The sequence below is a fragment of the Saccopteryx bilineata genome, chromosome 10, assembly GCF_036850765.1.
Source record: "Saccopteryx bilineata isolate mSacBil1 chromosome 10, mSacBil1_pri_phased_curated, whole genome shotgun sequence".
NCBI lineage: Eukaryota > Metazoa > Chordata > Mammalia > Chiroptera > Emballonuridae > Saccopteryx > Saccopteryx bilineata.
The window spans coordinates 50545067-50572675 of NC_089499.1; the positions used below are offsets into that span (position 1 = coordinate 50545067).

The 27609-nt window shown below is 45.6% G+C and overlaps 1 protein-coding gene and 1 non-coding gene across 3 annotated transcripts in view; both read right to left on the reverse strand.

The window, feature by feature from the left end:
* TATDN2 (TatD DNase domain containing 2) overlaps positions 1-20197 on the reverse strand; it is a 34692-nt gene extending 14495 nt beyond the window's left edge. For both annotated transcript variants that reach the window (XR_010727282.1, XM_066244692.1), the window contains exons 1-3: positions 19607-20197; positions 19065-19478; positions 5835-6329 (exon numbers count right to left, since the gene is read on the reverse strand). Coding sequence is in view for 1 of the 2 variants with exons in the window: in XM_066244692.1 (XP_066100789.1) it covers positions 5835-6329; positions 19065-19472 (903 nt within the window). In the remaining variant the exon portion in view is untranslated. The remainder of the gene's footprint in view (positions 1-5834; positions 6330-19064; positions 19479-19606) is intronic.
* Positions 20198-23284: 3087 nt separating this feature from the next.
* Positions 23285-23360, reverse strand: TRNAI-GAU (transfer RNA isoleucine (anticodon GAU)). The gene has a single exon. It is a non-coding gene; the product is annotated as a tRNA-Ile (tRNA).
* Positions 23361-27609: the final 4249 nt, after the last annotated feature.

Below are 27609 nucleotides of genomic sequence, written 5' to 3' on the forward strand. Positions count from 1 at the left end.
CCGTTCCTGTCTGTCTGTCCCTGTCTATCCCTCTCTCTGACTCTCTCTCTGTCCCTGTATAAAAAAATAAAATAAAATAAAAATAAATAAATAAATAAATAACGTTTTATGGGAACACAGGACATTCACTTAAATATGGCTGCTTTCATGCTACTACAGCAGAGTTTTAAATAGTTGCAACAGAGGTTATATTGCCCACAAAGCCTAAAATATTTATTATCTGGCCCTTTAAGAAAAAGTTTGCTGAATCCTATATTAGTTTGCTTAATTGTGATAATATTCAACCGTGCCTTTCAGACGGAAGAAGAAACTGGGGTTCAAAGAGGTTAAATGAGTTTTCTCTGATCATAGTTCAGGTAGCAGAGCCAGGATTTCACCCCTTCTGATTCCAACACTCATGTTCTTACCCACATTATGCCACCTCCAAATAGACTTCTCACAAAAATTAGGGGATATTTCAAAATGAATATGAAGAGATAAAATATCCCCTAATTTTTGTGAGCAGTGTACATTCCTAACAGAGGCAATCTAAATGTCCTGACAAATAGAAGTATGGGTATATAATTTTAGAAGTCATCCATACAACAGAATGCTAGGCAGCCAAACAAATTGATGACCTACAATAGAGAGGAAACCCTACAGTTCTTAGGATTTCCAAGTACGTTATCACATATGTGGATTTTGTCCTTCCTGCCAAAAAAACCCTTTGAAAATTATAAGACATGGATCTGAAAAGGCATAAACCTACAGAGAAAACATAGAATAAACAGCAAAGCAAATTAAATAAAAATTAGATGCTAGAAAGCAGAAAGATGAAGTTATTGGATAAGCTGATCATAGATGGCCCCTAACACTGCAGTAGAAAAACCCAGAAACAGGCTGAATCACCCTACAGAATCCCAGAAAGGCTCGGGAACTGGAAGCACCAGACCTCTCAAAATGAAAATGAAGTTTCAGATGACAACAGAAGAATGAGTTGGAAGCTGTAAAGTTAAATCCTCAGCTCCCTGATCCCATTCTGTGCAGATAGGTCTGTCCTTTCCCCACCTAGCAAAAGACTAAGGTTCATGCTTGGAAAAGTTAAACCAAGGAGGCTGTGGAATAATCAGGAACAATGAATGGTAACACAGTCAAGTGAAAGGACCATCACATGTTGGACAATGAAAACCCAGGCACCTCCCTCAATCTGATTCCCAAACACCAGCAGCCAGATGTGTGCCTCCTAGGCAGAGAAGAGTGAAGGATTTCTCTCAGGGGTCACTAAACAGCCTCTCAGGATCACATTACAGAGCTGAGAGCCCAAAAATGACCCAAAGCCTTCACCTTATGTTGAAGTCACCAGCTGATATAAGCCCACCCATGAACTCAGAACTTCCAATTGGCTTTTTATGCTTTATCTTTATTATTTTTTAAACAAAAGGAAGGGAAATAGTGAGACAGACTCCCACATGCACCCTGACTGGGATCCACCTGGCAACTCTCGTCCGGGCCAGTGTTCAAATCAGCAAAGCTATCCTCAGGACCTGAGGCCGACGCTTGGACCAACCAAACTATCTGAACCAATCAAGCCACTGGCTGCAGGAGAGCAAAGAGTCAGAGGAGAGAGAGGGGAAGAGAAGCAGATGGTCGCTTCTCATATGTGCCCTGACCAGGGATCGAACCTGGGACATCCACATGCCAGGCTGACACTCTACCACTGATCCAACCCACCAGGGCCAATGTTTCATCTTTGTGAACAGATAGTCAAGACATCTGAGAAAAATCTCTACACAAAGGTAGAAATCAAAATATTTTGGGAGGGAAAAATAGAACTGGAAGGAAACACAGAGAAAAAGTAGTGCAGAAAGCAGAAGAAAACTTCAGAAGAAACCTATAACTAATATGCTCAGAGAGACAAAAGAAAGTATTATAACCTCAAAACAAGAATAAGATATTTTAATACTCAAAAACCTAAAGCTATATTCTTAGAAATTAAGTATATCAAAAATGAAGGCCCTGGCCGGTTGGCTCAGTGGTAGAGCGTCGGTCTGACATGCAGAGGTCCCGGGTTCGATTCCCAGCCAGGGCACACAGGAGAGGCACCCATCTGCCTCTCCACCCCTCCCCCTCTCCTTCCTCTCTGTCTCTCTCTTCCCCTCCCACAGCCAAGGCTCCATGGGAGCAAAGATGGCCCAGGCGCTGGGGATGGCTCCTTGGCCTCTGCCCCAGGTGCTAGAGTGGCTCTGGTCGCAGCAGAGCAACGCCCCAGAGAGGCAGAGCGTCGCCCCCTGGTGGACGTGCCGGTGGATCCGGTCGGGCGCATGCGGGAGTCTGTCTGACTGTCTCTCCCCGTTTCCAGCTTCAAAAAAAAAAAAACGAAAGAAAGAAAAAAAGTATGTATGTATGTATTATATGCATTCACCTTCAATATTCATAAAAAAGCAGAGATTGAAAAAAAAAAGGAAAAAGGGTGAAGGAATCCAAAAGAAACAATTAAGGGAGGCACACCTCAAAGGAAAATAATTGGACATATTGCTTATTTTGACACTACTGAGAAGAATTTCATGGCATTAGCAGTTTGGTGATAAATTAGTGACAGGTACAAAGAAAACTAAAGAAAAAAAACAAGTTAACGAGCCTAGCCTGTAGTGGCATAGTGGATAGAACATCACCCTGAATGCTGAGGTCATCAATTCAAAACCCTGGGTTTGCCTGGTCAAGGCACATATGACAAGCAATCAATTAACTAAAGTGAAGCAACTATGAGTTGATACTTCTCATCACTCCCTCCCCCTGTAAAAATCAATAAATAAAATCTTAAAAAACAAAAGTTAACAATGACCTCCAAGAGAAACAAACTTTTACAAGAAAGGAAATATAATCACAATATACTAGATGACTCAGCTATAAACATGGTGACAATAAATCTTAAATAGATTTAGCCAAAAATTGTATTACAACACAGGGAGCTACAGGAAGGGGAAGAAATATGTTATGGATATGGGCGTCACTGAAATAAGTTAGTGTAGAAAACTAAATTCTCATTTTCCTTAGCAGGAAGTCTACAAATGTCTAGAATTCAAAAATCATTAAACAGTATAAAATTACTTAGAAATATGGAGTTAAATAATAGAAGAGCTAGGCCCTGGCTGGTTGGCTCAGCGGTGGAGCGTCGGCCTGGCATGCAGGGGACCCGGGTTCGATTCCCGGCCAGGGCACATAGGAAAAGCACCCATTTGCTTCTCCACCCCCACCTCCTTCCTCTCTGTCTCTCTCTTCCCCTCCCGCAGACGAGGCTCCATTGGAGCAAATATGGCCAGGGCGCTGGGGATGGCTCCTTGGCCTCTGCCCCAGGCGCTAGAGTGGCTCTGGTCGCGGCAGAGCGACGCCCCAGAGGGGCAGAGCGTCGCCCCTGGTGGGCGTGCCGGGTGGATCCCGGTCGGGCGCATGCGGGAGTCTGTCTGACTGTCTCTCCCCGTTTCCAGCTTCAGAAAAATACAAAAAAAAAAAAAAAATAGAAGAGCTAAAAGAGATGAAAGAGACTACCTCTAAGGAGCAGTAAAAGGGTGGGCAGAGATGAGTGGAACAAAGGAATGCTTTTTCCCCACAATTATAAGCTATGTTAAAAATTGCTAGTTTCCCCTGACCTGTGGTGGCGCAGTGGAAAAAGCATCAACCTGGAATACTGAAGTTGCGGGTTCGAAACCCTAGGCTTACCCAGTCAAGGCACATACAAGAAGCAAGTTGATGCTTCCTGTCCCCCTCCCCATCCTTTCTCTCTCTCTCTCCTCTAAAATCAATAAATAAAAAAATATTTTTTTAAAAAATTGCTAGTTTCGCCTGACCAGGCAGTGGCGCAGTAGAGCATCGGACTAGGACGCAGAGGACATAGGTTTGAGACCCCAAGGTCGCCAGCTTGAGCACAGATTCATCTGGTTTGAGCAAGGCTCACCAGCTTGAGCCAAAGGTCACTGGCTCGAGCAAGGGGTCACTTGGTCTGCTGTAGCCCCCCAGTCACAGCATATATGAGAAAGCAGTCAATGAACAACTAAGGTGCTGCAACAAAGAATTAATGCTTCTCATCTCTCTCCCTTCCTGTCTGTCTGGCCCCCTCTCTGTCTCTCGTCACCCACACACAAAAAATGACCCCAAGGTCAGCTTGAGCGCAGGCTCACCTGGTTTGAGCAAGGCTCACCAGTTTGAGCTCGGGGTCAATGGATTGAGCAAGGGGTCACTCAGTCTGCTGTACCCTCACCCCCATCCCCGGTCAAGGTACATATGAGAGAGCAATCAACTAAGGTGCCACAGCAAAGAATCAATGCTTCTCATCTCTCTCCCTTCCTGTCTGTCCCTATCTGTCCCTGTCTCTGTCACCAAAAAAAAAAAAAAAATTGCTAGTTTCACGCCTGACCAGGCAGTGGCATAGCGGATAGAGCGTCGGACTGGGACGTGGAGGATCCAGGTTCAAAACCCTGAGGTCGCTGGCTTGAGCACAGGCTCATTCGGCTTGAAGACAGGTTCACCAGCTTGAGTGCATGGTCGCTAGCTTGAGTCTTGAGTCCAAAGGTCGCTGGCTTGAACAAGGGGTCACTCGCTCTGCTGTAGCCTCCCAGTCAAGGCACATATGAGAACACAATCAATGAACAACTAAGGAGCTGCAACAAAGAACTGATGCTTCTTATCTCTCTCCCTTCCTGTCTGTCCCTATCTATCCCTCTTTCTGTCTCTGTCAAAAAAAACCTGTGATAAAAAAAATTGTTAGTTTCCCTCCAATGCCACTCTCCTCTTCTTAATAACAACACAGATGGAAGTTAATGTTCCAGACCCTCTTGCAGCTAGGTGTTGGCCAAGTTTCTAGATTCTTGTCAATAAATATGAGAAGACACCATGTGGACAACTTCTGAGCCAAGCTCTTAAAAGGGAAGAAGTATATTTTCTTCTTCTCTTCTCTCCTTCCTTGTGGCTGGACTGGTCAATGTAATGTACTGAGTCCTACCAGAAGAGCCATCTCAAAGCATAAGATGGCAACTGTGTTAAGGGCAGCAGAGCATCAAGACAGAAGGCATCAGGGTCCTGACACTGTAGAGACATCCTCCTCAAGCCAAACTTCCATTTTCTTTAAGTCACTGTTATTTTGGCCTTTGTCAGGCAAATCCATATCTTAACAAACATTTAAGTGTTTAAAATAAAAAGCACTGAATTGCCTGACCTGTGGTGGTGTAGTAGAGAAAGCGTCAACCTAGAAACACTGAGGTTGCCGGTTCAAAACCCTGGGCTTCCCTGGTCAAGGCACATATGGGAGGTGATGCTTCCTGCTTCTCCCTCCTTCTCTTTCTCTTTCTCTTTCTCTTTCTCTCTCTCTCTCTCTCTCTCTCTCCCCCTCTATAATGAATAAAATCTTTAAAAAATAAATAAAATAAAAAGCACTGAATTGAGGTTTCTTAATAACTCTTAAAAGTATGCTAGAAGGCCTGACCTGTGGTGGCGCAGTGGATAAAGCGTCGACCTGGAAATGCTGAGGTCACCGGTTCAAAACTCTGGGCTTGCCTGGTCAAGGCACATATGGGAGTTGATGCTTCCAGCTCCTCCCCCTTCTCTGTCTCTCCTCTCTCTCTCTCTCTCTCTCCCTCGCCTCTCTAAAATGAATTTTAAAAAAAAAAAATTATTTAAAAAAAAAAAAAATTAAAAAAAAAAAAAAAGTATGCTAGAAGAAAACCATTAACTTGTTGCCTGGATTCCTGAGTTAAGTAAAGTGCTGCTTTAATGGGTAACACTTAGGATCAAACTAGAAAGATCAAATACTACATTTAATCAAGAGAACTAAAAACCCCATGCTTGGCACGAGCAAGACTCACCTTTTGGCTTTCTAAATGAGAGTCAGAGTCATCCAAAAACTCTAGGGATGGAGAGTGCTTGTCAGTAACTGTCCTTTGGTCACCAACTGGTTCTTCACTGGGTTTCTCCTGAGGGTCTATCACCACTCTCCTGTCACAGAGGCTGCTCCTCTCTGGTACAACCTTTTTTTCCTCTTTCATTCTGTCCTTTGGAGCTGACTCTTTCTCTTTCTGAGGAGCAGACACAGAGACACTCCTGGCTGGTCCTTCTCCACGGCTGGGACGCTCTCCTGTGTTCAATTTTGCCCTACTGGCTGTCTCTCCCTTCCTTTTTGGCATCGACTTTCCCAGGATGCCCTGGATAGCCTTCAGGTAGATCATTGTAGAGCCTTGGTCTCGAAGTCTATCCCTCTTCCTTTTCTGAACCTTGTTTGGTTCAACTGTATCATTCTGACCTTCAGCTTCAGCTGCAAATTCAGAGTTAGTGGAATTACGAGAACTATCTTTGGAATTAACCTGGAAGAAAAAACAGAGGTCATGAAAGGGCGATTTCATACATGAAATATTTGGCAAATTAAAAACTAGTGGGGGCTCCAACAATCAAAGGGAAAGTGACAGTGGCTAAGACAAAGATTCTCTGAGTGATGGGTCCCATTCCACCCACTATAAAAGGAACTAAACTGCTATTTCTTAATACTCACTTTCTCACACTTATCAGATAATATCCTCATGCTGCAGTGGGAAGGAATGAGTTGAAAGATCAAGAGTCTACTAACTCGCCTGAGCAGGTGGTAGCACAGTGGATAGAGCGTCGGATTGGGATGCAGAGGACCCAAATTCGAGACCTTGAGGTTGCCAGCTTGAGCATGGGCTCATCTGGCTTGAACAACAACAAAAAAATCTCACTAGCTTGGACCCAAGGTCGCTGGCTCGAGCAAGGGGTTACTTGGTCTGCTGAAGGCCCGTGGTCAAGGCACATATGAGAAAGCAATCAATGAACTAAGGTGTCGCAACAAAAAACTGATGATGATCGATGCTTCTCATCTTTCTCTATTTCTGTCTGTCTGTACCTATCTATACCTCTCTCTGACTCTCTCTCTGTCCCTGTAAAAAAAAAAAAAAAAAAAAAAGTCTACTAACTCTACACTGCAAGCTCCTTGTGGGAAAGGACTATCATATACTTCAGAACACACAGAAGCAAAATAAAAGTTAACATTTTAGTACTGGAAGGGTCCCTAGAAACCAGCCAACCCAATCCTATAGCTAAGAGTCAAGGAAACCCAAGGACCTGTGAGGAGTGAATGCCAATCTTCTTACTCCTGAGGGCAGTGTGCTTCCCATTATACCCTGAGCCTTTCTAAAGTTCTCTACTAATTCCTTCCTCCAAATCAAAACCTTGATGTTGGAAGGTACTTTTGGTTCCCAGGGTCAATCAAGAGATCTACCTCCTCACCCCAAATCTCCTCAGAGATACAGATAAAGTCTCAGCCCTATTCCTTTCCCCTCCACATACAGCTATTCCAGGAGTCCATAGGAAAGAAGCTAGATTATCGGCTCACAATATTAATGTGCTATGAAACTCAGATCCAGTCTAATCCCAGCTTGGTATACAAATGCTCCATAAATCTCCCCCCAGAACTATCTCTAAAGCAGTGCATGGCAAACATCACAGCTGTGACCTGGATTTACCATTATCCCATGGCATTCTACAGCCCTACATCTTGTACTTCTGATTCATTTGTATTAAATTCTGCTCAAATAAACCATTCAAGAAACTCCACACTAAGCTTGTTAATCCTTTTCCCCTACTGAGGAAAAGTAGAGTCTACTGCAAGACATGTCCATCATAAAGGTACTGGTTAAATAAACATGATATAACTTTCAGAAGGAATGAGGGAGCCCTGATGTCCAAGCTATGCAGTAAGAACTAACAAGTGTAATCTCATATTTAAAAAGACAAAACTGCCGCCTGACCTGTGGTGGCGCAGTGGATAAAGTGTCAACCTGGAAACTCTGAGGTTGCTGGTTCAAAACCTTGGGCTTGCCTGATCAAGGCACATATGGGAGTTGATGCTTTCTGCTCCTCCCCCCTTCTCTCTCTCTCTCTCCCCCCCCATGAATAAATAAAATCATGAATAAATTAAAAAAAAAAAAAAAGACAAAACTGCCTACCGGTATATATGCAAACAAAGTCTGAAAGACCAACTGTTTGTAATGGGTATCTTTGGGGATTATAGGAAAAGAGGATAAGGGGCTTAAGCTCTTATTTTTTTTTTTTTTTAATTTTTTTTTTTTTAGCACTCTTTTAATTTATTTTATTTTATTTATTCATTTTTAGAGAGGAGAGAGAGACAGAGAGGGAGAGAGAGGAGAAAGAGACAGAGAGAGAGAAGGGGGTAGGAGCTGGAAGCATCAACTCCCACATGTGCCTTGACCAGGCAAGCCCAGGGTTTCGAACCGGCGACCTCAGCATTTCCAGGTCGACGCTTTATCCACTGCGCCACCACAGGTCAGGCCAAAAGCTCTTATTTTATATGCTTCTTGTATTATCTGAATTTTCCCTCAAGAAGCATATATATTCTTTGTTTAAAAAAAAATCATTAATCCCTCGCCACTGGTGCAGTGAACAGAACACGCTGAGGTCACAGTTTCAAGCCCTGGGTCACTTTGCCAAGGGCACCAGTGTGAGCCCCGGTTAGGGCTCAATCCCGAGGGCAGTGGTTCAGAGCCTGAAGTTACTGCTTTGAGCTCCAGTCAGGGCACATTTGAGAAGCAATCGATGGCACAATTAAGTGGAACGAGTTGATGCTTTTTTCTCTCTGTCATTCTCCATCTCTCTCTCTCTCTCTCTCAAAAAAAAAAAAAGAAAAAGAAAAAGAAATGTCATTAGCCAGACCAGATGGTGGTGCAGTGGCAGGGGTCCCCAAACTTTATACACAGGGGGCCAGTTCACTGTCCCTCAGACCGCTGGAGGGCCGCCACATACAGTGCTCCTCTCACTGACCACCAATGAAAGAGGTGCCCCTTCCAGAAGTGCGGTGGGGGGGCTGGATAAATGGCCTCAGGGGGCTGCATGCAGCCCGCGGGCCGTAGTTTTGGGACGCCTGGGATAAAGCATCAACCTGGGATGCTGAGGACCCGGGTTCAAACCCCAAAGTTGCCAGCTTGAGTGCATGCTCATCGGGCTTGAGTGCGGGGTCACCATCTTGAGTGTGGAATCACAGATATGACCCCATGGTCACTGGCTTGAGCCCAAAGGTCACTGCTTGAAGCCCTGGGTCGCTGGCTTGACTAAGGGGTCACTAGCTCAGCTGGAGTCCCCTGGTCAACACACATATGAGAAAGCAATCAATGAACAATTGAGGTGCCAAAACTATGAGCTGATGTGTTCTCATCTCTCTCCCTTCCTGTCTGTCCCTGTCTCGCTAAAAAAAAATATTTCATTAAGCCACCCTGGCCGGGTAGCTCAGTTGGTTAGAGTGTCACCCCAATATGCCAAAGTTGTGGATTCAATCCCCAGTCAGAGCACATACAAGAATCAACCAACGAATGCGTAAGTGGAACAATTCAATGTTCCTCCTTCCTCTAAAATCAATAAATAATTTTTTTTAAATCATTAAGGCTTGCCTTGGCTGGATAGCTTAGTTAGTTGGAGCATCATCCTGACACCCAAAGGTTGATTGCCAGTCAGATTTGATCCCTGGTCAGGGGACATCAGGAACAAATTGATGTTTCTGTCTCTCCCTTTTTCTCTCTCTAAACTCATTAAAATTTTTTTAAAGCACTAAGCCTTTTGAAATATAAAAATCTAAATTGTTATATAGGAATATTTTTTCCTAGATGTACTTATTTGTTAGCAGCTGTTAACTTTGGGGGAGATGCACAGGAAAGGTGGCTTTTACTTTCTCTCATTTTTAAAAAAATTATTTAGTGAGAGGTGAGGAGACAGAAATAAACTCCTACAGGTGCCCTGACCAGGATCCATCCAATAAGCCCCCTATCAGGCGATGCTCTGCCCATTTGGGGCCACTGCTCTGTTGCTGGGCAACCAAGCTATTTTAGCGCCTGAGGCAAAGCCACGGAGCCATCCTCAGCATCTAGGGCCAACTTGCTCAAACCATTTGAGCCATGGCTGCGGAAGAGGAAGAGAGGGGAAGTGGAGAAGCAGATGGTCGCTTCTTCTCTGTGCCCTGACCAGGAATTGAACCCAGGACTTGTACACACTGGGCCAACACTCTACTGCTGAGCCAATCAGCCAGGGCCTTACTTTCACTTTTTTTTTTTTTTTTTTTTTAACAGAGACAGAGAGAGAGTCAGAGAGAGGGATAGATAGGGACAGACAGACAGGAACAGAGAGAGATGAGAAGCATCAATCATCAGTTTTTTGTTGCGACACCTTAGTTGTTCATTGATTGCTTTCTCATATGTGCCTTGACCGCGGGCCTTCAGCAGACCGAGTAACCCCTTGTTCGAGCCAGCGACCTTGGGCTCAAGCTGGTGAGCTTTTTGCTCAAACCAGATGAGCCTGCACTCAAGTTGGCGACCTCGGGGTCTCGAACCTGGGTCTTCTGCATCCCAGTCCGACGCTCTATCCACTGCACTACTGCCTGGTCAGGCTACTTTCACTTTTGAACCTCTGAATTTTTTAACATGTTAAACATTTTTTTTTTAATGTCTATAGGGATTACCTAGGAAAGGAGATAATGGGCCATTTTTGTTTTCTTTACATCCTTCCATATTTAAGACAAATCTAGTAATATTTTAAAAAGAAACCTGAAGGCTCCTTGGGTCTGCCCCTACAGGACACAGCCCCAACTTCCCAGCCCACTTTACTACCCATTTCTCTGACAGTCACCAATCATCCACCATCCTCAGCCTATCACACCCTTTTTTACATTGTCACTAGCACATCTTATTTCCTCTGCTTGCGATACCCTTGCCTTAGTCTCATTTTATGCTTTAAGCTCCACCCCTGCCTCTAGGACCTGCTGCCTCCTTTTGCTTCCCCCTGCCAAATATAAAACAACATAGGAAGGCATGGTCTACAGCAAACTGAGGAGCCCCTGCACATTTACTTTTTTAATTCAGTAAGAGCAGAGATAGACTCCCACATGCATCCCAACTAGGATCTACCCAGCAAGCCCATTAAGGGAGGGGGGAGGAGGGGAGAGGGGGAGGGAGAGGGAAGGAGAGGGAGGGGAGGGGGAGAAGAGAGAAGCAGATGGGTACTTCTCTTGTATGCCCTGACCAGGTATCAAATCCAGGACATCCACGTGCCGAGCCGAAGCTCTACCACTGAACCAACCAGCCAGAGCCCCCCTGCACCTTGTAAATAACCACAGCTTCTCACCTCAAGCCACTTGGGAGTACAGATCCAGAGTTATAGATTCTGGTTTTTCAAGTAAAACAGGAAACCTCAAATTTAATGCATTTTTCATCCAGTCAGCAAATATTTGTTGAGCACTTACTATGTACCAGCAGGCACTGTTCTGAATCTGGGGTTTAGCATTCAATAACATGTACACACCTGCCTGCTTCCCGGAGTTTATGTTCTAGTTGGTGAGGAAAGGGAAAACCAGAGGAAAAGCAGTACATATGTCAGAGAGTGAAAAGTGCCAGAGAGAAAAATAAAACAGAAAAGAAAATAGAAAGAGGGAAAGGGGAGGAGGTCACTCAAGTCTTAAGTTCAAGGCAGAGGTTTGGAGTAGAAGCATGTGCGTGTATTTTTTTTTTTTTTTAATTTACTTATTGACTTTGGAGAGAAAGGGAGAGATAAAGAGAGAAACATTGATCTTTCTGTATGTTCCCTGATTAGGGACTGACCTGACCCGAGTTATCAGGGCAACGCTCCAACAACTGAGCCATCTGGCCAGAATGAGGCACATGTTTGTTTTTTGTTTTATTTTTTTTTTAATGTCTTCTGGTAGATCTTTTTTTTCTTTTTAGATTTTGTGTATTCATTTTTTTGAGAAAGGAGACAGAGAGAGAGAGAGAAGGGGGAGGAGCAGAAAGCATCAACTCCCATATGTGCCTTGACCAGGCAAGCCTGGGGTTTTGAACCTGCGACCTCAGTGTTCCAGGTTGACACTTTTACCCACTATGCCACTGCAGGTCAGGCAAGACACATGTTTTTAATGTAAACTTTCCAAAATTTTAAATACTATGAGGACCTATCAAGCCACATTCAGTCTATGGACCACCAACTTACAAACCCTGGTAGCAAAGACCAGGACTTTACTTGTAGGAATAAAAAAGGTTAGGAATATACATCTTATATTTTCATATGGACTTAAACTTTACAGAGCTGCCACAGCTGTCATCCCTCTTTACAGAGGGATGCTGTCAAATGGACTGAAAGAGGCAGAAACCAGGATTCAAATTCAAGTTCCCCCTAACATCTGGAAACCACGGAAGAATAGGGAAAATATGAAAGTTGAGAAACAGTATCAAAGGCTGAAATGTCAAAGACCATGGGTACCTAAGACCTCTGAAGAAGAGTTTCAATAGTGAATAGAGCCTGACTGGTGGTGGCTCAGTAAAGAGCCTCAACCTGCAATGTTGAGGTTAGTTCGAAACCCTGGGTTTGTCTGGTCTAAGCACATATGGCAAGCAAGCAATGAACAACTAAATTAAAGCAACTATACGCCTGACCAGGTGGTGGCACAATGGATAGAGCATCGGACTGGAATGCAGAAGACCCCGTTTTGAAATCTGAGTTCACCAGCTTGAGCGTGGAGTTGCTGGCTTGAGCGTGGCATTGCTGGTTTGAGCATGGGATCATAGACATGACCCATGTTTGCTGGTTTGAGCCCAAAGGTTGCTGGCTCAAAGCACAAGGTCGTTGGCTTGAGCAAGGGCTCGTTCACTCTGCTGCCCCCCACCCAGTCAAGGCACATATGAGAAAGCAATCAACGAAGAACTAAGGTGCCACAACGAAGAAATGATGCTTCTCATCTCTCTCCCTTCCAGCCTGTCTGTCTCTGTCACAAAAAAAAAAGCAACTATGAGTTGATACTTCCCACTCCCCTTCCTTCGCTCTATAAAATCAGTATATCTTTAAAAAGCCAAAAAACAGCCCTGGCCGGTTGGCTCAGCGGTAGAGCGTCGGCCTAGCATGCGGAGGACCCGGGTTCAATTCCCGGCCAGGGCACACAGGAGAAGCGCCCATTTGCTTCTCCACCCCTCCGCCGCGCTTTCCTCTCTGTCTCTCTCTTCCCCTCCCGCAGCCAAGGCTCCATTGGAGCAAAGATAGCCCGGACGCTGGGGATGGCTCTGTGGCCTCTGCCTCAGGCGCTAGAGTGGCTCTGGTCGCAACATGGCGACGCCCAGGATGGGCAGAGCATCGCCCCCTGGTGGGCAGAGCATCGCCCCTGGTGGGCGTGCCGGGTGGATCCCGGTCGGGCGCATGCGGGAGTCTGTCTGACTGTCTCTCCCTGTTTCCAGCTTCAGAAAAATGGAAAAAAAAAAAAAAAAAAAAAGCCAAAAAACAAACAAACAAAAAAAAAACACAGTGGATATAGAAGGCAGTGAAGGTAAAGATTAGGCAGAAAATGCAAGAGCAGCCTGACCAGGTGGTGGTACAGTGGATAGAGCATCGGACTGGGATGCAGAGGACCCGGGTTCGAGACCCCGAGGTCACTAGCTTGAGCATGGGCTCATCTGGTTTGAGCAAAAGCTCACCAGCTTAAACCCAAGGTCACTGGCTTGAGCAAGGGGTTACTCGGTCTGCTGAAGGCCCACGGTCAAGGCACAGATGAGAAAGCAATCAATGAACAACTAAGGTGTCCCAACAAAAAACTGATGATTGATGCTTCTCATCTCTCTCCGTTCCTGTCTGTCTGTCCCTATCTATCACTCTCTCTGACTCTCTGTCTCTGTAAATAAATTAATTAATTAATAAAAGTAAGAGCAGAAACAAACCATTTGGCTTTGAAAAAGAGATTTTGTTTTTCCTGGCAGTACCGCTTAGTGAACTGTGTGCATCTCTGAAAGTAGGCAAGAGGGAAAAATTGAGCAGAGATGTCATTCCAGCTCTCATCACTGCCAGCATGAAGGAATTTTTTTTCTTTTAGGAAATCACGGCCCTGGCCAGTTGGCTCAGCGTTAGAGCATTGGCTCAGCGTTCAATTTCCATTCAGGGCATTCAGGAGAAGTGACCATCTGCTTCTCTACCCCTCCCGCTTCCCATCCTGTGTGTGTGTGTGTGTGTGTGTGTCTCTCTCTCTCTCTCTCTCTCTCTCTTCTCCAGCAGCCATGGCTCAACTGATTCCAGTGAATAGACCCCAGGCACTGAGAATGCATCTGTGGAGCCTCTGCCTCAGGCACTAAAAATAGCTCCGTTGTAAGCATAGCCCTAAATGGGCAAAGCATTGGCCCCAATCAGGGTGCATGAGGAAATCTATCTCCCTTCCTCTCACTTGGAAAAAAAGAAAAAAAAGGAAAGTCACAGACGCACAAGAAATGGGCTCAGGAAACAAGTTACAGAGGCAAAAGAAGGGGCCCTTGGAGCTTAGGAGAGAAAAGGGTAAAGGTAACGAACCTGGGGGGAAGAGGAGGATAGGAAAGGCACAGGTGTGCTCTGAAAGGGAGAGAGGGAGAGTGTCCAGCCTGAACAATTTCAACAGTTCCTAACAAGCTCCCAGCCTACTCTCTCCCATCCTTTTTTTTTTAGATTTTATTTATTCCTTTAAGAGGAGAAAGAGAGAGAGAGAGAAGGGGGGAGGAGCAGGAAGCATTTCAAACCTGTGACCTCAGCATTACAGGTCGACGCTTATTCTTTCTCTACAATGAGCTGGAGTTCTAAAATCTGGCAATGTGCCTAACCTGTAGTCGCAGGTTCGAAATCCTGGGCTTACCTGGTCAAGGCAAATATGGGAGTTAATGATTCCTGCTCCTCCTCCTTTCTTTCTCTCTCCCTCCCTCTCTCTCTCTTCTTAAAGGAATAAATAAAATCCTTAGAAAAATAATAATAAAATCTGGCAATGCCATGCCTCTGCTCAAACCCTTTCAATGGCTCTGCATTTGCCTGCAGAAAATAACCCAAACTCCTCCGAGTGGGAGCCCTTCCCAGGCTGCTCCCGACCTTCCTCTCTAGCTTCCTCTCTCACCTTTTCCCATACACCCAGGCTTCCAGGGAATGGAGAAAGGTGCTAGAGAAGAAGGGAGGGAGGACCCACAAGAACCAGAAGTGTCCCAAGCACTTAAGACCAGCAGTATTTCCTAACACACTTTGGACACACATTGTTCCTACTGCCTGAAATGTCCTTTCCTCCTCCTTCCCACCAGAACTCAAATGATATCTCTCCTGTGAGAACTTACTCTGGTTTGTCACTCACTCTCCTGAGCCTTGGTACTTCAAATACTGCTGTTACAACACTCCATGCACTGCACTGTGGTGAATGATTATTCAGTCTGTCAATCACTGCCTTATTCTTTGTACATCCAGCCTCTAAAACAGATTTGTCCGCAAACACTTGACATCTACTGAGGGCAGGCAACAGGATCACACGCGAAAACTCTAGGATTCAATAGCCAAGACACACAATGGTTTCGTGCGTCTGGGCTATGTCACTTTGCAGAAGAGCTCCTCGGGGAAAGGGTCTTGCCCTCTTCATCTCTCCATCCCTTACATCTAATGCTGGGCCAGGAAGGAGCAGGACTCCCTAGGGCAGCAGTGGAAACAACCTTGCCTTTGATCAGACTGATCTGGGATTACATCACAGCTCTGCTGCGTACAAGCTGTATGGCCTTGGTCAAGTTATTGAACCTTTCTGAGACTCATTTTCCCGGTGCCCACCCATAGTAGGTGCTCAAATATTTGTTAATCGATATGTAAATATTTGTTATCGAATATATGAAGATAATACTAACTACTTCACAAGACTCTGAGTATTCTATGAGAGTCTCTATAGGTCAAACATTGAGAATCATATTTGATCAAGGTCTATCACATTAGAAACGTTCAAATTTTCCCTTCCATTCTTCCTTTCCTATAGTGAATATAAAATTCAACACATTATAATAGACTAAATATAAAGTAGGTAAAATTGTTCATAATAGAGACACGTAACCTTCTCTATAAACAAAGATCATCAGTTACCTTTAAAGCTTTGAGAAAAATCTCTCAATTGTCCTAGAGGTGACAGGGAACAAACAATGTGAGGTTGGCCAGCAGGAATCTCTAGTGACTCCAAAATGCTCCAGTCTAGCTATGGTCTGAATGTGTCCCTACAAAATTCTTATGTTGAAATCTGACCACAAGGTGATGGTACTAGGTGGAGCCTTGGGAAAGGAATTTGGTCATCAAAGTGGAGCTCCTAGAAATAGGATTAGTGTTCTTATAAAAAGAGGCCCCAAGAGACTTCCCATGATCCCTTCTGCCATGTGAGGACACAGTGAAAAGTCTGTAACCCTGAAGAGAGCCATTACCTGACCATCTTGGCAACCTGATCTCACACTTCCAGCCTCCAGAACTGTGAGAAATAAATTTCTGTTTATAAGCTACCCAGTCTGTCATATTTTATTATAGCAGCCAAAACGGGCTAAGACAGACATCTCTCCCATGAATATTCTCTGACCTGGCAATAGAGACCTCTATGCTGAGTCAGTAGCAAGTGTTTGCTGACAGGACTTACTAGATAAACAAGTTCACACATGATTGCAGAGATAGAGGGGAAGAGGTATGGACTGAACAGAAGGTAAGAGGGGCATTTTGTAATTCATAAAGATGAGTAAATTACTGTACACCTTGTTGTCCAACACTCTGGGAGAGCCGCTGGCAGTGCTAGAGATGAACAATTAGAATGGATAATATCAACATCCTCATAGTCTAACCTCACTCAACATGAGTGATCTTTCAAAAATGTAAATCTGCTCTCCCTCTGTAGAGTCCTGTATAAGCTCTCTAATGGCTTAGAATAAAATCCAAATTCCCTTGGCTAATAAAACCCCATAGAAATCTGCCCCTACCTAGCTCTCCAGCCTCCATTCTGAGCTCTTTACTCCACCATATCACATTGTGAAACAGTCCCGGGTCAGGATAACCATCCTGACAAGACTGTGTTCCTGAGAAGCCATCTAATGGCTCCAAGCCCTGACAGTGTTTGACACACAATAACCCTCAAATGTTTATTGACCAAGCAGAGCACAAGTGAACCCAAAGACTTTTGAGACAGGCCCGGACTATTAATTGCTCCTTGGTTAACCATAGAATTGATTTTAGCAAAACAAGGCCCCTAATGGCTAAATGAGAGAAAGGTGGGTCCCTAAAAAGATCAGACCCACCTGGCTTACAGGCTACAACCTAAATCTTGAGTTCCCGATCTGCAGGACAGCCTCAGCCAGGGATGCAGCACACCTCAGAGACTAAATAAGCAAGGTTAATTTTTCTGCTCCCCCAATACCAGGCTTCACTCTATTTGTAGTTGGTAGTGAAGTTAAATTTCATCAATTGATATTATTTTATGCTGTACCCAAATCCACTGAAATCACATCAAGAAGTGTTAATGAAAGATTAAATTATATGAGCAAAACCTATATCCACCTTATCTACACAAGTCATATTCAGTATTATTATGCCAAAGACAAAGCTTTTCAAGTCACTATTAAATTTTTTTTAAATCCACAAGAGCCTGACCAAGCGGTGGCACAGTGGATAGAGCGTTGGACTGGGATGTGGAGGACCCAGGTTTGAGACCCCGAGGTCGGCAGCTTGAGTGCAGGCTCATCTGGTTTGAGCAAAAGCTCACCGGCCTGAGCCCAAGGTCATTGGCTCCAGCAAGGGGTTACTCGGTCTGCTGAAGGCCCGCGGTCAAGGCATGTATGAGAAAGCAATCAATTAACAACTAAGGTGTTGCAACGCGCAACAAAAAACTAATGATTGATGCTTCTCATCTCTCCGTTCCTGTCTGTCTGTCCCTGTCTATCTCTTTCTCTGACTGTCTCTGTAAAAAAAAAAAAAGTAAACAGCTAAAATAAAAAACAATCCCCAAGAGCCCATACAAGAGTTCTGCGTGGCACACAGTGAAAACACCTGAGCTGGGGCACTTAGCTCAATTGTTCCCCAAGTAGAACAGCCAAACATAGCCTCCTTTCACAGTTCCACATAAGAAACCAAGACAAACCCACTTTCCTTGCAGCCTAGTTTTTACTGCTTCTGTAAAATAATTTTTCTCTAGTGACAGCCCATCATTTCCCTTCCCCACATAAAGACCTCCTCATTCTTCCAGATGCAGAACTCCTCACCTTTCAAAGCTCAGTGCTCCAAAACCTAAAATGTAAACTCTTAATCGGGCAGTGATCTGTTTTTTAACTGGAGAATCAATCCCAAGCAACTAGAACACTGCTTGACACAAACTAGGCCCTCAATAAATATTTGTTCAAGTCCGGATTTAATAAGTGGATGAAGCTTACACAGTACCACCAGTGAGGTCAGCTAGTGCTCACTCTACTCGGATGGGGAAACAGCATGCTACAAGCGACAGAATTGAATTTGCTTTTATTTCCAACAGACTCAGGTTTAACTTTTCCTCACACGCTCACAAAAAAAATCTGGGAAAATGTTATTACCCTTTAAAAAAAGGTTAATCTAAAATGAATGTAAACCTCCTCTGTGAAGCACTGCTTAGTCCACTTGCAAATACTCAGAAATCGTCCTGTGTGTTCCACTGAGGAACTAAATGTTTAACCTGCAGAACAACTCCCGCCCCACCAACCACAACGCCAATGTGCTGGAAACCACTTTAGTGAAAAAACATGCTAAAAATCAAATTCTTATTCCCTGGTTTCCATTCAGAGTGGTTCAAAGTACAAGGACACAATTCCTTAAATTTGCAACTAAAATAGACAAATCTGTGTCTCTTGAGCATGCAATCCACATTCTACTGCAGTGCTTCTCCAACTCCGAGGCACATTACAATGACCAGAAAAGCATTTAAAATGTGGAAGCCCAGACCACACCCTAGCCCAGTTAAATAAGGGTGGGAGGCAAACCTGAATATTTTAAACATTTCTAAGTAGTTCCAAAGTAAGGCCAAGTTTGAAAACTACCTCTCTAGAGAACTTTAGGCCACCTCCCTGGCCAACTGCTTGCTTGGTCTTCTGTGTCTGCATGAAGTAGCCCTCTAGGAAGACCCTACAGATCTTAAAGAGTGTGATCTTTTTTTTAGTTTCCTTTCACCAAAATTCCCATCCCCGATATCTCAAGCCACGTGCAAGGGGCTTTACCAGTTGCAAGGCATTGCAGCCACCTACCTTAAGGCTGCAGGTTTCCTCCTCTAGAGAAGCCATTTCTTCTAGAGAGGGGTTGGCAGGGCGCAGAGGGGATGCCCCTGACGACAGGAAAGCCCGTGTGTTCCGAATCAAGCAGCCTTTAGAGGCAGCCCTTTCCACACCTGGGCCAGAGGAATGGGAGGAGGAAGAGGAGGAAGAATTTCTGCGACGGGATGAGTCCCAGGACAACATCGGTGTGCAGGCCACATTGTTCTCCAGGGCTTTTAGGCGCTTGGGGCTGCTAGCCCCTCCAGAACGCGACGCAGAGCTATGATATGCCCGTCTGGAGGGGGCCACATCACTGGTCTCCCGAAGGCAGCTGCGTTTTCGGGAACATCCTTCCAAAGTGCTCCTCCAGTGGTACTTGACCTTGCGCCACTCCAACGCCATGGGCACCTGCATGGTAAAGAGGGGATTCCAACACCACGCCGCCTAGCTGCCCCTCCTCAGACTCCCACCATCCCCGGGGGCCCGCTGGGCGAGGTCAAGCCCGAAGGTGAGAGCCAGGGACCAGTCTTACTGACCTTCCCCCCTTCTTTCCACTGCCCATCACAATTCTCTAGGTTTCAGAGATGCCAAAGAGCTTCGAAGAAGTCAAAACGCTGCAAGATTTATTAAAAGCTTTGGTTCGGTTTTCAAGCCCACAACGTGTTTCCGCGATTACCAAACACTCCAGTTTGCACTGCGCTACTTAGATGTCAAAGCGCTTCAGGACTACAAAGCGCTGCTATTCAAAGCCCTTCAGAGATGTCAAAGCGCTTCAGAAGACTACAGGCGCTTTAAAGTCTACACTTGGCGGCCGGACCCAAAACCCCAGAGCGGGCGCATAGCACTGAACGCCGATGGCGGGCCGCAGGGCAGGGCCGGACCGGCGCGTAGCCCGCCCTGCTCCCGCGGCCTCGCCGACTAGCCCGGGCCGGAAGGGGCCCGAGCCGCCCCCTCAGGAGCCGGCGGTGCCTGAGTCCGCCGCCTCGGAATATCACCGGCCCGCCCAGCCGCCCCTTCTGTCTCTGCGCCGCTGCCCAGACGTCCCTCCACGGCCGCCCGCTTGCCGCCCACCCCAATCCTGAGGCCTCCGCCCGAGACCCGACTCCACGGGCCTCCGATGAGCCCGCCTCCTGGCGTGCGGCAGGGGCGGGTCCTGCGCCGGACCGAGGGTTCCCATTGCTCCAATCGGCGAGGGGCGAGACTTCGAGCAAGACGGAGTTCGCCTGTTGGTCAGGAGGCTTGGAGGCGGGACTCTACGCCTTACGAAACTCGTCCATTGGTCAGAAGCGAGATGAGGCGGAGCCACTCACGTGGCTCCGTAGAGCGCAAGTTGAGGCTGGGCAACACGCAGTTCCTGGGGCCGCGGTTTGAGAAGGTAGGAGGTGTCCGGTTTCGGAATCCGAGAAAGTTGTTACCTGCTGCTAAGCGTTGTCGGCTTTTAGATCCGGATACACTCATCAAAGCTACACCAACATCACCACCCCTTGTACAGAACTGGAAACTGGCTCAGAAAGGATCAAGTGACACATCCAGAGAGTGACAGAATTGGAATTAGAAATTAGAAGCCAAGGGGAAAAAAAGAGACTACACAAAAATCTGAAATATCCGCCTGGCAAAAAAACATTAAAAGTCAAAAGACAGGTCTTCACAACAAGATTGATGGACCTTGAGGACATTATACTAAGTAAAATAAGTAATAAAAGCTAAGAACTGTATGATTTCACACATAGGTGGGCTATAAAAATGAGACTCATGGGCATGGTAGGGGTGCGGGAAGGGGAGGGCAGAGAGTAAAGAGTGACAAATGTATAAGATCGGAAAGATTTTACTTTAGTGTTGGGCACCTGGTGTGACCTGTGGTGGCACAGTGGATAAAATGTCAACCTGGAACACTGAGGTCGCTGGTTTGAAACCATGGAATTGACCAGTCAAGGCACATATGAGATACATCTATGAGTTGATGCTTCCTGCGCCTCCAACCTTCCCGCTACCACTCCTCTCTCTCTCTCTCTCTCTCTCTCCTCGCTCTAAAATCAATAAATAAAATCTTAAAAAAAAATTTTTTTTGTTACCTGAAACTTATGTAACCATATTCCCCCAAATGTAAGACGCACACTTTTTCGAAAACTTTGGAGTCTAAAAACTGGGTGCATCTTATACAGTGGTTGTCAAGTCATTTGAGAAGTGTGGCATTTTAAAAGGCCAAGATGGAACGGAGGACGAGTCATCAGACACAGATGAGAACAAGCTAATGGGAGTTTTGACAGTGATGAGGAGTTGTATGAATTTTATGATGAATAAAACTTGAGTTCAATAGCCTTATGTAATACATTTTTTTTAAATTTCAGGCCCAAAAATTAAGGTGCATTTTATACATGGGAGTGTCTTATACATGGAGGAAATACAGTACTTTTTAAAAAAAAAATTTTTTTTTAATTACTGATTTTAGAGAGGGAGGGAGAGAGAGAGACAGGGACATTGATCTGTTCCTGTATGTACCCTAACCAGGGATCAAACCAGGAACCTCTGTGCTTCTGGAAGACACACTCATCAGCTGAGCTATTTGACCAGGACTAAACCTATGTACTCTTATTGATCAATGTCATCCTATTAAGTTTTTTAAATAAAAAAAAAGAAAGCAAATTAAAATCTCTTTCCATTACATTTGCTTTATCCTTCATCTTTTTTTTTAAGATTTTATTTATTGGTTTTACAGAGAGAGAGAGTTGAGGAGCAAGAAGCATCAACTCATAGTTGCTTCACTTTAGTTATTCATTGATTGATGGTTTGTTGTATGTGCCTTAACCAGCAAGTCCAAGGGTTTCCGACCAGCAACCTCAGCATTCAAAGTGCACACTCTATCCACTGTGCCACCACAGACTAGGCACATCATGCTTCGTCTTATCTTGAAATCATCCAACTAAATGTAGTCAACAGTTAAACCAAATCAACCAGTCACAAGCAAACAAAAATGAAGCTGGAACGTCTTGTGCCAAGCTATAAGGATATACCTCATACCGCTGTTGCTATATATCATCCCTGCTCCACAGAATTAATTGCTTCTAGCCTCAAGAACATGTGTCCTCTCCTATTTTTTTACATTTATTGTCTCTTCTATTTATTTTCTTACATACTTTCAACCACTGTATAATGAGTGCCTATTCTTATATCTTAGCTTTAAAAATATTTTTTTTTATTGATTGATTTTTACAGAGAGAGGAAAAGGAAGAGGGAGTAGAAGTATCAAGTCATAATTGCTTCACCTTAGTTGTTCATTGATTGCTTGCCATATGTGACTTGATCAGGCAGACCCAGGGTTTCAAACTAACAACCTTCGTGTTCCAGGTGAATGCTTTATCTACTGTGCCACCACAGGCCAGGCATTTTTAAATTATATGAGAAATATATAATGTAAACTCAAAATTGCCCTAATTAAAAATAACTAAATTACACAAAATTGACAATATATTAGAAAACTTGAGACCTATTAAATATATAAAATCATATTAGCATATTAGCTAGAGCCCACAATGCTGATAAGATTAAAGCACCTTGACAGAAAATTAGTTTAGAATTCTCCTAGGCCAGTAATTCTCAACTGGAATATGATTTTGTTTCTCCTAGTGAGGGGTATATTTAGCAATGTCTGTAGATTTTTTTTTTTCTGTAGATACTTTTTATTGTCACAACTTGGGGAGTGGCCTGCTACTAGAACCTAGTAAGTAGAGAGTAGAGGCCAAGGGAAGAGTGCTATTACATATTCTGCAATACATAAGACAGTCTCCCACAACAAAGAATTACCCAGTCCAAAATGTCAATAATGCCAAGTTGATAATCTACCATAGAGATTTTGGCTCTTCATTGAAATGATCTGGTGGCATCTGAATAATTAATATCAGCATTTCTAAACTCTTTTTATTTTTATTTTTATTTTTCTGAAGTTGAAAACGGGGAGACAGTCAGACAGACTCCCGCATGCGCCTGACCAGGATCCACCTGGCATGCCCACCAGGGGGTGATGCTCTGCCCATCTGGGGCGTCGCTCTGCTGCAATCAGAGCCATTCTAGCGCCTGAGGCAGAGGCCCCAGAGCCATCCTCAGCGCCCAGGCCAACTTTGCTCCATTGGAGCCTCGGCTGGGCTGTGGGAGGGGAAGAGAGAGACAGAGGCAGGAGAGGGGGAGGGGTGGAGAAGCAGATGGGCGCTTCTCCTGTGTGCCCTGGCCGGGAATCGAACCCGGGACTCCCGCACATCAGGCTGACACTCTACCACTAAGCCAACTGGCCAGGGCCTCTAAACTCTTTTTAAAAGTAAGCATAAACATTGCCTACTCCTTGGATGTAGATTTCATGATTTTCTTTTCTCACTTGTGGAAATAAAGACCATCCAAACAAAAAAAAATAGTTGTAGCCCTGGCCGGTTGGCTCAGTGGTAGAGCGTCGGCCTGGCGTGCAGAAGTCCCAGGTTCGATTCCCGGCCAGGGCACACAGGAGAAGCGCCCATCTGCTTCTCCACCCCTCCCCCTCTCCTTCCTCTCTGTCTCTCTCTTCCCCTCCCAGCCGAGGCTCCATTGGAGCAAAGATGGCCTAGGCGCTGGGGATGGCTCCTTGGCCTCTGCCCCAGGCGCTAGAGTGGCTCTGGTCGCGACAGAGCGACGCCCCGGAGGGGCAGAGCGTCGCCCACTGGTGGGCGTGCCAGGTGGATCCTGGTCAGGCGCATGCAGGAGTCTGTCTGACTGTCTCTCCCCGTTTCCATCTTCAGAGAAATACAAAAAAAAATAGTTGTAACATTTGACAAAGTTCTGACAGCTTTACTATGTAAAAATTATCACAATAGGAGAATTCGTATTAAAATGGACCTATGGTGACACAGTGGATAGAGCATCTACCTGGGATGCTGAGGTCCCAGGTTCGAAACCCTGAGGTCACAGGTTTGAGCACCAGGCTCACTGGCTCAAGCACAGGGTCACAGGCTTGAGCATGTGTTGGGCAAACAAGTATGTTAGGCTTGCTCACTTGTACTTTGCCTGATTGGTGCATGAGCATGGGGCAGCTCCACATGTGTATTGTCTATGTAAGGTTGCAGGTGCTCGCCTTCAGGGCGCAGATTGTAGATTGCTGATTGCCTGACGCCATTAGGTGGGGCCATTTTTTGCTATTGTTTGTCAGAGAAGGGATTTCCCCTCCCCCAGCCTGTTGCTTATCAGCCCTGAGAGAAAGAAGCGGTTTTCCCTGCCTGCTTGCTCATCTGCCATTGCGAGACTCTAATAAATAGAATGGCCCACCATTTTCTGGCTTCACAGTTTCTCTACTGTCTGTCCAAATCCAGTGTGAACCTGCATGGCCAGGGCAACTGGCCATAGAGCATAGGATCATCAAAATGATCCCATGGTTGCTGGCTTGAAGTCCAAGGTCTCCGTCTTGAGCAAGGGTTTTAGTGGCTCAGCTTGAGCCCCCCTCCTGTCAAGGCACATATGAGAAACAAGCAATGAACAACTAAAGTAATGCAAGTATGAGTTGATGCTTCTCATCTCTCTCCCTTCCAATCTGCCCCTCTCTCTCTCTCTCTCTCAAAAAAAAAGATAAAATGGAAAAAGGAACCAAAAAACAAATAAATTATGTATTAAAAAATGACTCTACTTCATCATTTAAAAAGTACAAATAAGCCCTGGCCGAGTACTCAATTGGTAAAGTGTAGTCCCTATAAGCCAAGTTAGCAGGTTCAATCCCTGGTCAGGGCACATACAAGAATGAACCAAGGAATGCATAAAAAGTGGAATAACAAATCAATGTTTCTCTCTCTCTCCCCCCGCATCTTCCTCTCTCTCCAAAATCAATTAAAATAAATTAGAAAAAAAATTACCCCTGGTCAGTTGGCTCAGTGTATAGTGTTGGTCCAGGCATGTGTATGTCCTGGGTTCAATTCCTAGTCAGGGCACACAGAAGTGACCATCTGCTTCTCCACCCCTCCCTCCCACACTCTCTCTCTCTCTCTCTCTTCCTCCTCCTCTTCCTGCAGTCATGGCTCAATGGTTTAAGCAAGTTGGCCCAAGCATTGAGAATGGCTGAGGTGGCCCCTGCCTCAGGCACTAAAAATAGCTCAGTTGCTAAGCAACAGAGCAGGCCTAGATGGGCACAGCATCGCCCTTAGGGGGCCTGCCAGGTGAATCCTGGTTGTACATACAGGAAGGAGTCTATGTTTCTGCCTCCCCTCCTCTCACTAAAAAAAAAAATAATTTTTTTTTAAATTAAAAGTGGCCTTGGCTGGGTATCTCAGTTGGTTAGAACACCAACAGACACCCCATGGTTGAGGGTTCAACCCCAGGTCAGGACACATACCAGAAACAACCAATGAACCCACAACTAAGTGGAACAACAAATGAATGCTTCCCCCCTCTTTTTTTCTCTCCCCTTTCCTTTCTGTGTCTAAAAAAAAAAAAAAATTAAAAAATCAAAATGACATAGTGAATAAAGCCTTGACCAGAAATGCTGAGGTGGCCCTGGCCGGTTGGCTCAGTGGTAGAGCGTCAGCCTGGCATGCGGAAGTCCCGGGTTCAATTCCCGGCCAGGGCACACAGGAGAGGCGCCCATCTGCTTCTCCACCCCTCCCCCTCTCCTGCCTCTCTGTCTCTCTCTTCCCCTCCCGCAGCCAAGGCTCCATTGGAGCAAAAGATGGCCCAGGCGCTGGGGATGGCTCCTTGGCCTCTGCCCCAGGTGCTGGAGTGGCTCTGGTTGCGACAGAGTGATGCCCCGGATGGGCAGAGCATCGCCCCATGGTGGGCATGCCGGGTGGATCCCGGTCGGGCGCATGCGGGAGTCTGTCTGACTGCCTCCCCGTTTCGAGCTTCAAAAAAATACAAAAAAAAAAAAAAGAAATGCTGAGGTCACTGGTCTCTGGTTCAAATCCCTGGGCTTGCCTGGTCAAGGCACACATGAGAAACAACTCAAGCAACTACAAAGCAACTGGGCGTTGATGCTTCCTGCTCTTCCATCTCTCTCTCTCTCTCTTCTAAAATCAATAAATAAAAAGTTTTTTAAAATAATCAATCAATGGCCTGACCAGGCAGTGGCATAGTGGATAGAGCATCAGGCTGGGACACAGAAGACCCAGGTTCGAAACCCCAAGGTTGCCAGCTTGAGCAAAGGCTCACCCGGCTTGAGCACTGGCTCACCAGCTTAAGCGCGGGGTCACTGGCTTGAGTGCGGGATCACAGACATAACCCCATGGTCGCTGGCTTGAAGCCCAAGGTCACTGGCTTGAGCCCAAGGTCACAGGCTTGACTGAGGGATCACTGACTCTGCTCTAGCACCCAAGTCAAGGCACATATATGAAAGCAATCAATGAACCACTAAGGCGCTGCAATGAAGAATTGATGCTTCTCATCTCTCTCCCTTCCTGTCTGTCTATCCCTATCTGTCCCTCTCTCTGACTCTCTGTCTCAGTCAAAGAAAATAAATAAAGCCCTGGCAGGTTAGCTCAGTGGTAGAGCGTCAGCCGGCATATGGAAGTCCCGGGTTTGATTTCCATCCAGGGCACACAGGAGAAGCACCCATCTGCTTCCCACCCTTCCCCCTCTCCTTTCTCTCTCTCTCTCTCTTCCCTTCTCGCAGCCAAGGCTCCATTGGAGCAAAGTTGGCCCCGGGCACTGAGGATGGCTCCACAGCCTCTACCTCAGGCGCTAGAATGGCTCTGGTTGCAACAGAGCATCACCCCAGATAGGCACAGCATCGCCCCCTACTGGGCATGTTGGGTGGATCCTGGTTGGGCACATGCGGGAGTCTGTCTCTCTGCCTCCCCGCTTCTCATTTCAGAAAAATACAAAATAAATAAATACTTTTTTAAAAAAATTGAAAAATCACCAGCCCTGGCCGATTGGCTCAGTGGTAGAGCGTTGGCCTGGCATGCAGGAGTCCCAGGTCCGATTCCCGGACAGGGCACACAGGAGAAGTGCCCATCTGCTTCTCCACCCCTCCCCCTTTCCTTCCTCTGTCTCTCTTCCCCTCCCACAGCCAAGGTTCCATTGGAGCAAAGTTGGCCTGGACGCTGAGGATGGCTTTGTGGCCTCTGCCTCAGGCACTGGAATGGCTCCGGTTGCGACAGAGTGACACTCCAGATGGGCAGAGCGTCACCCCCTGGTGGGCGTGCCGGGTGGATCCCGGTCGGGCGCATGCGGGAGTCTTCTGACTGCCTCCCCGTTTCCAACTTCAGAAAAATACAAAAAAACAACAAAAAACCCCAAAAAATAAATCCTCTTGCCAAATCTCCCCCCAAAAAGAAAAAAATTGAAAAATCAATCAACGAATGCATAAATGAGACCAATTGATTCTCTCTAAAAACAAATAAAATAAAAAGTACAATTGAAGTTGTTTTCAACCCATTAGACTGGGGAAATGGACTCCCATATGTCATGATGGACGTGAAAATTGGTACATCCTTGGAAGGCATCACTATTTGTAGCACAAGAATGAAAACAACCTCAATATGCAGCAACTAAAGTAAGTTATAAAAAGTACAGAATATCCTTACAATAGAATATCAGG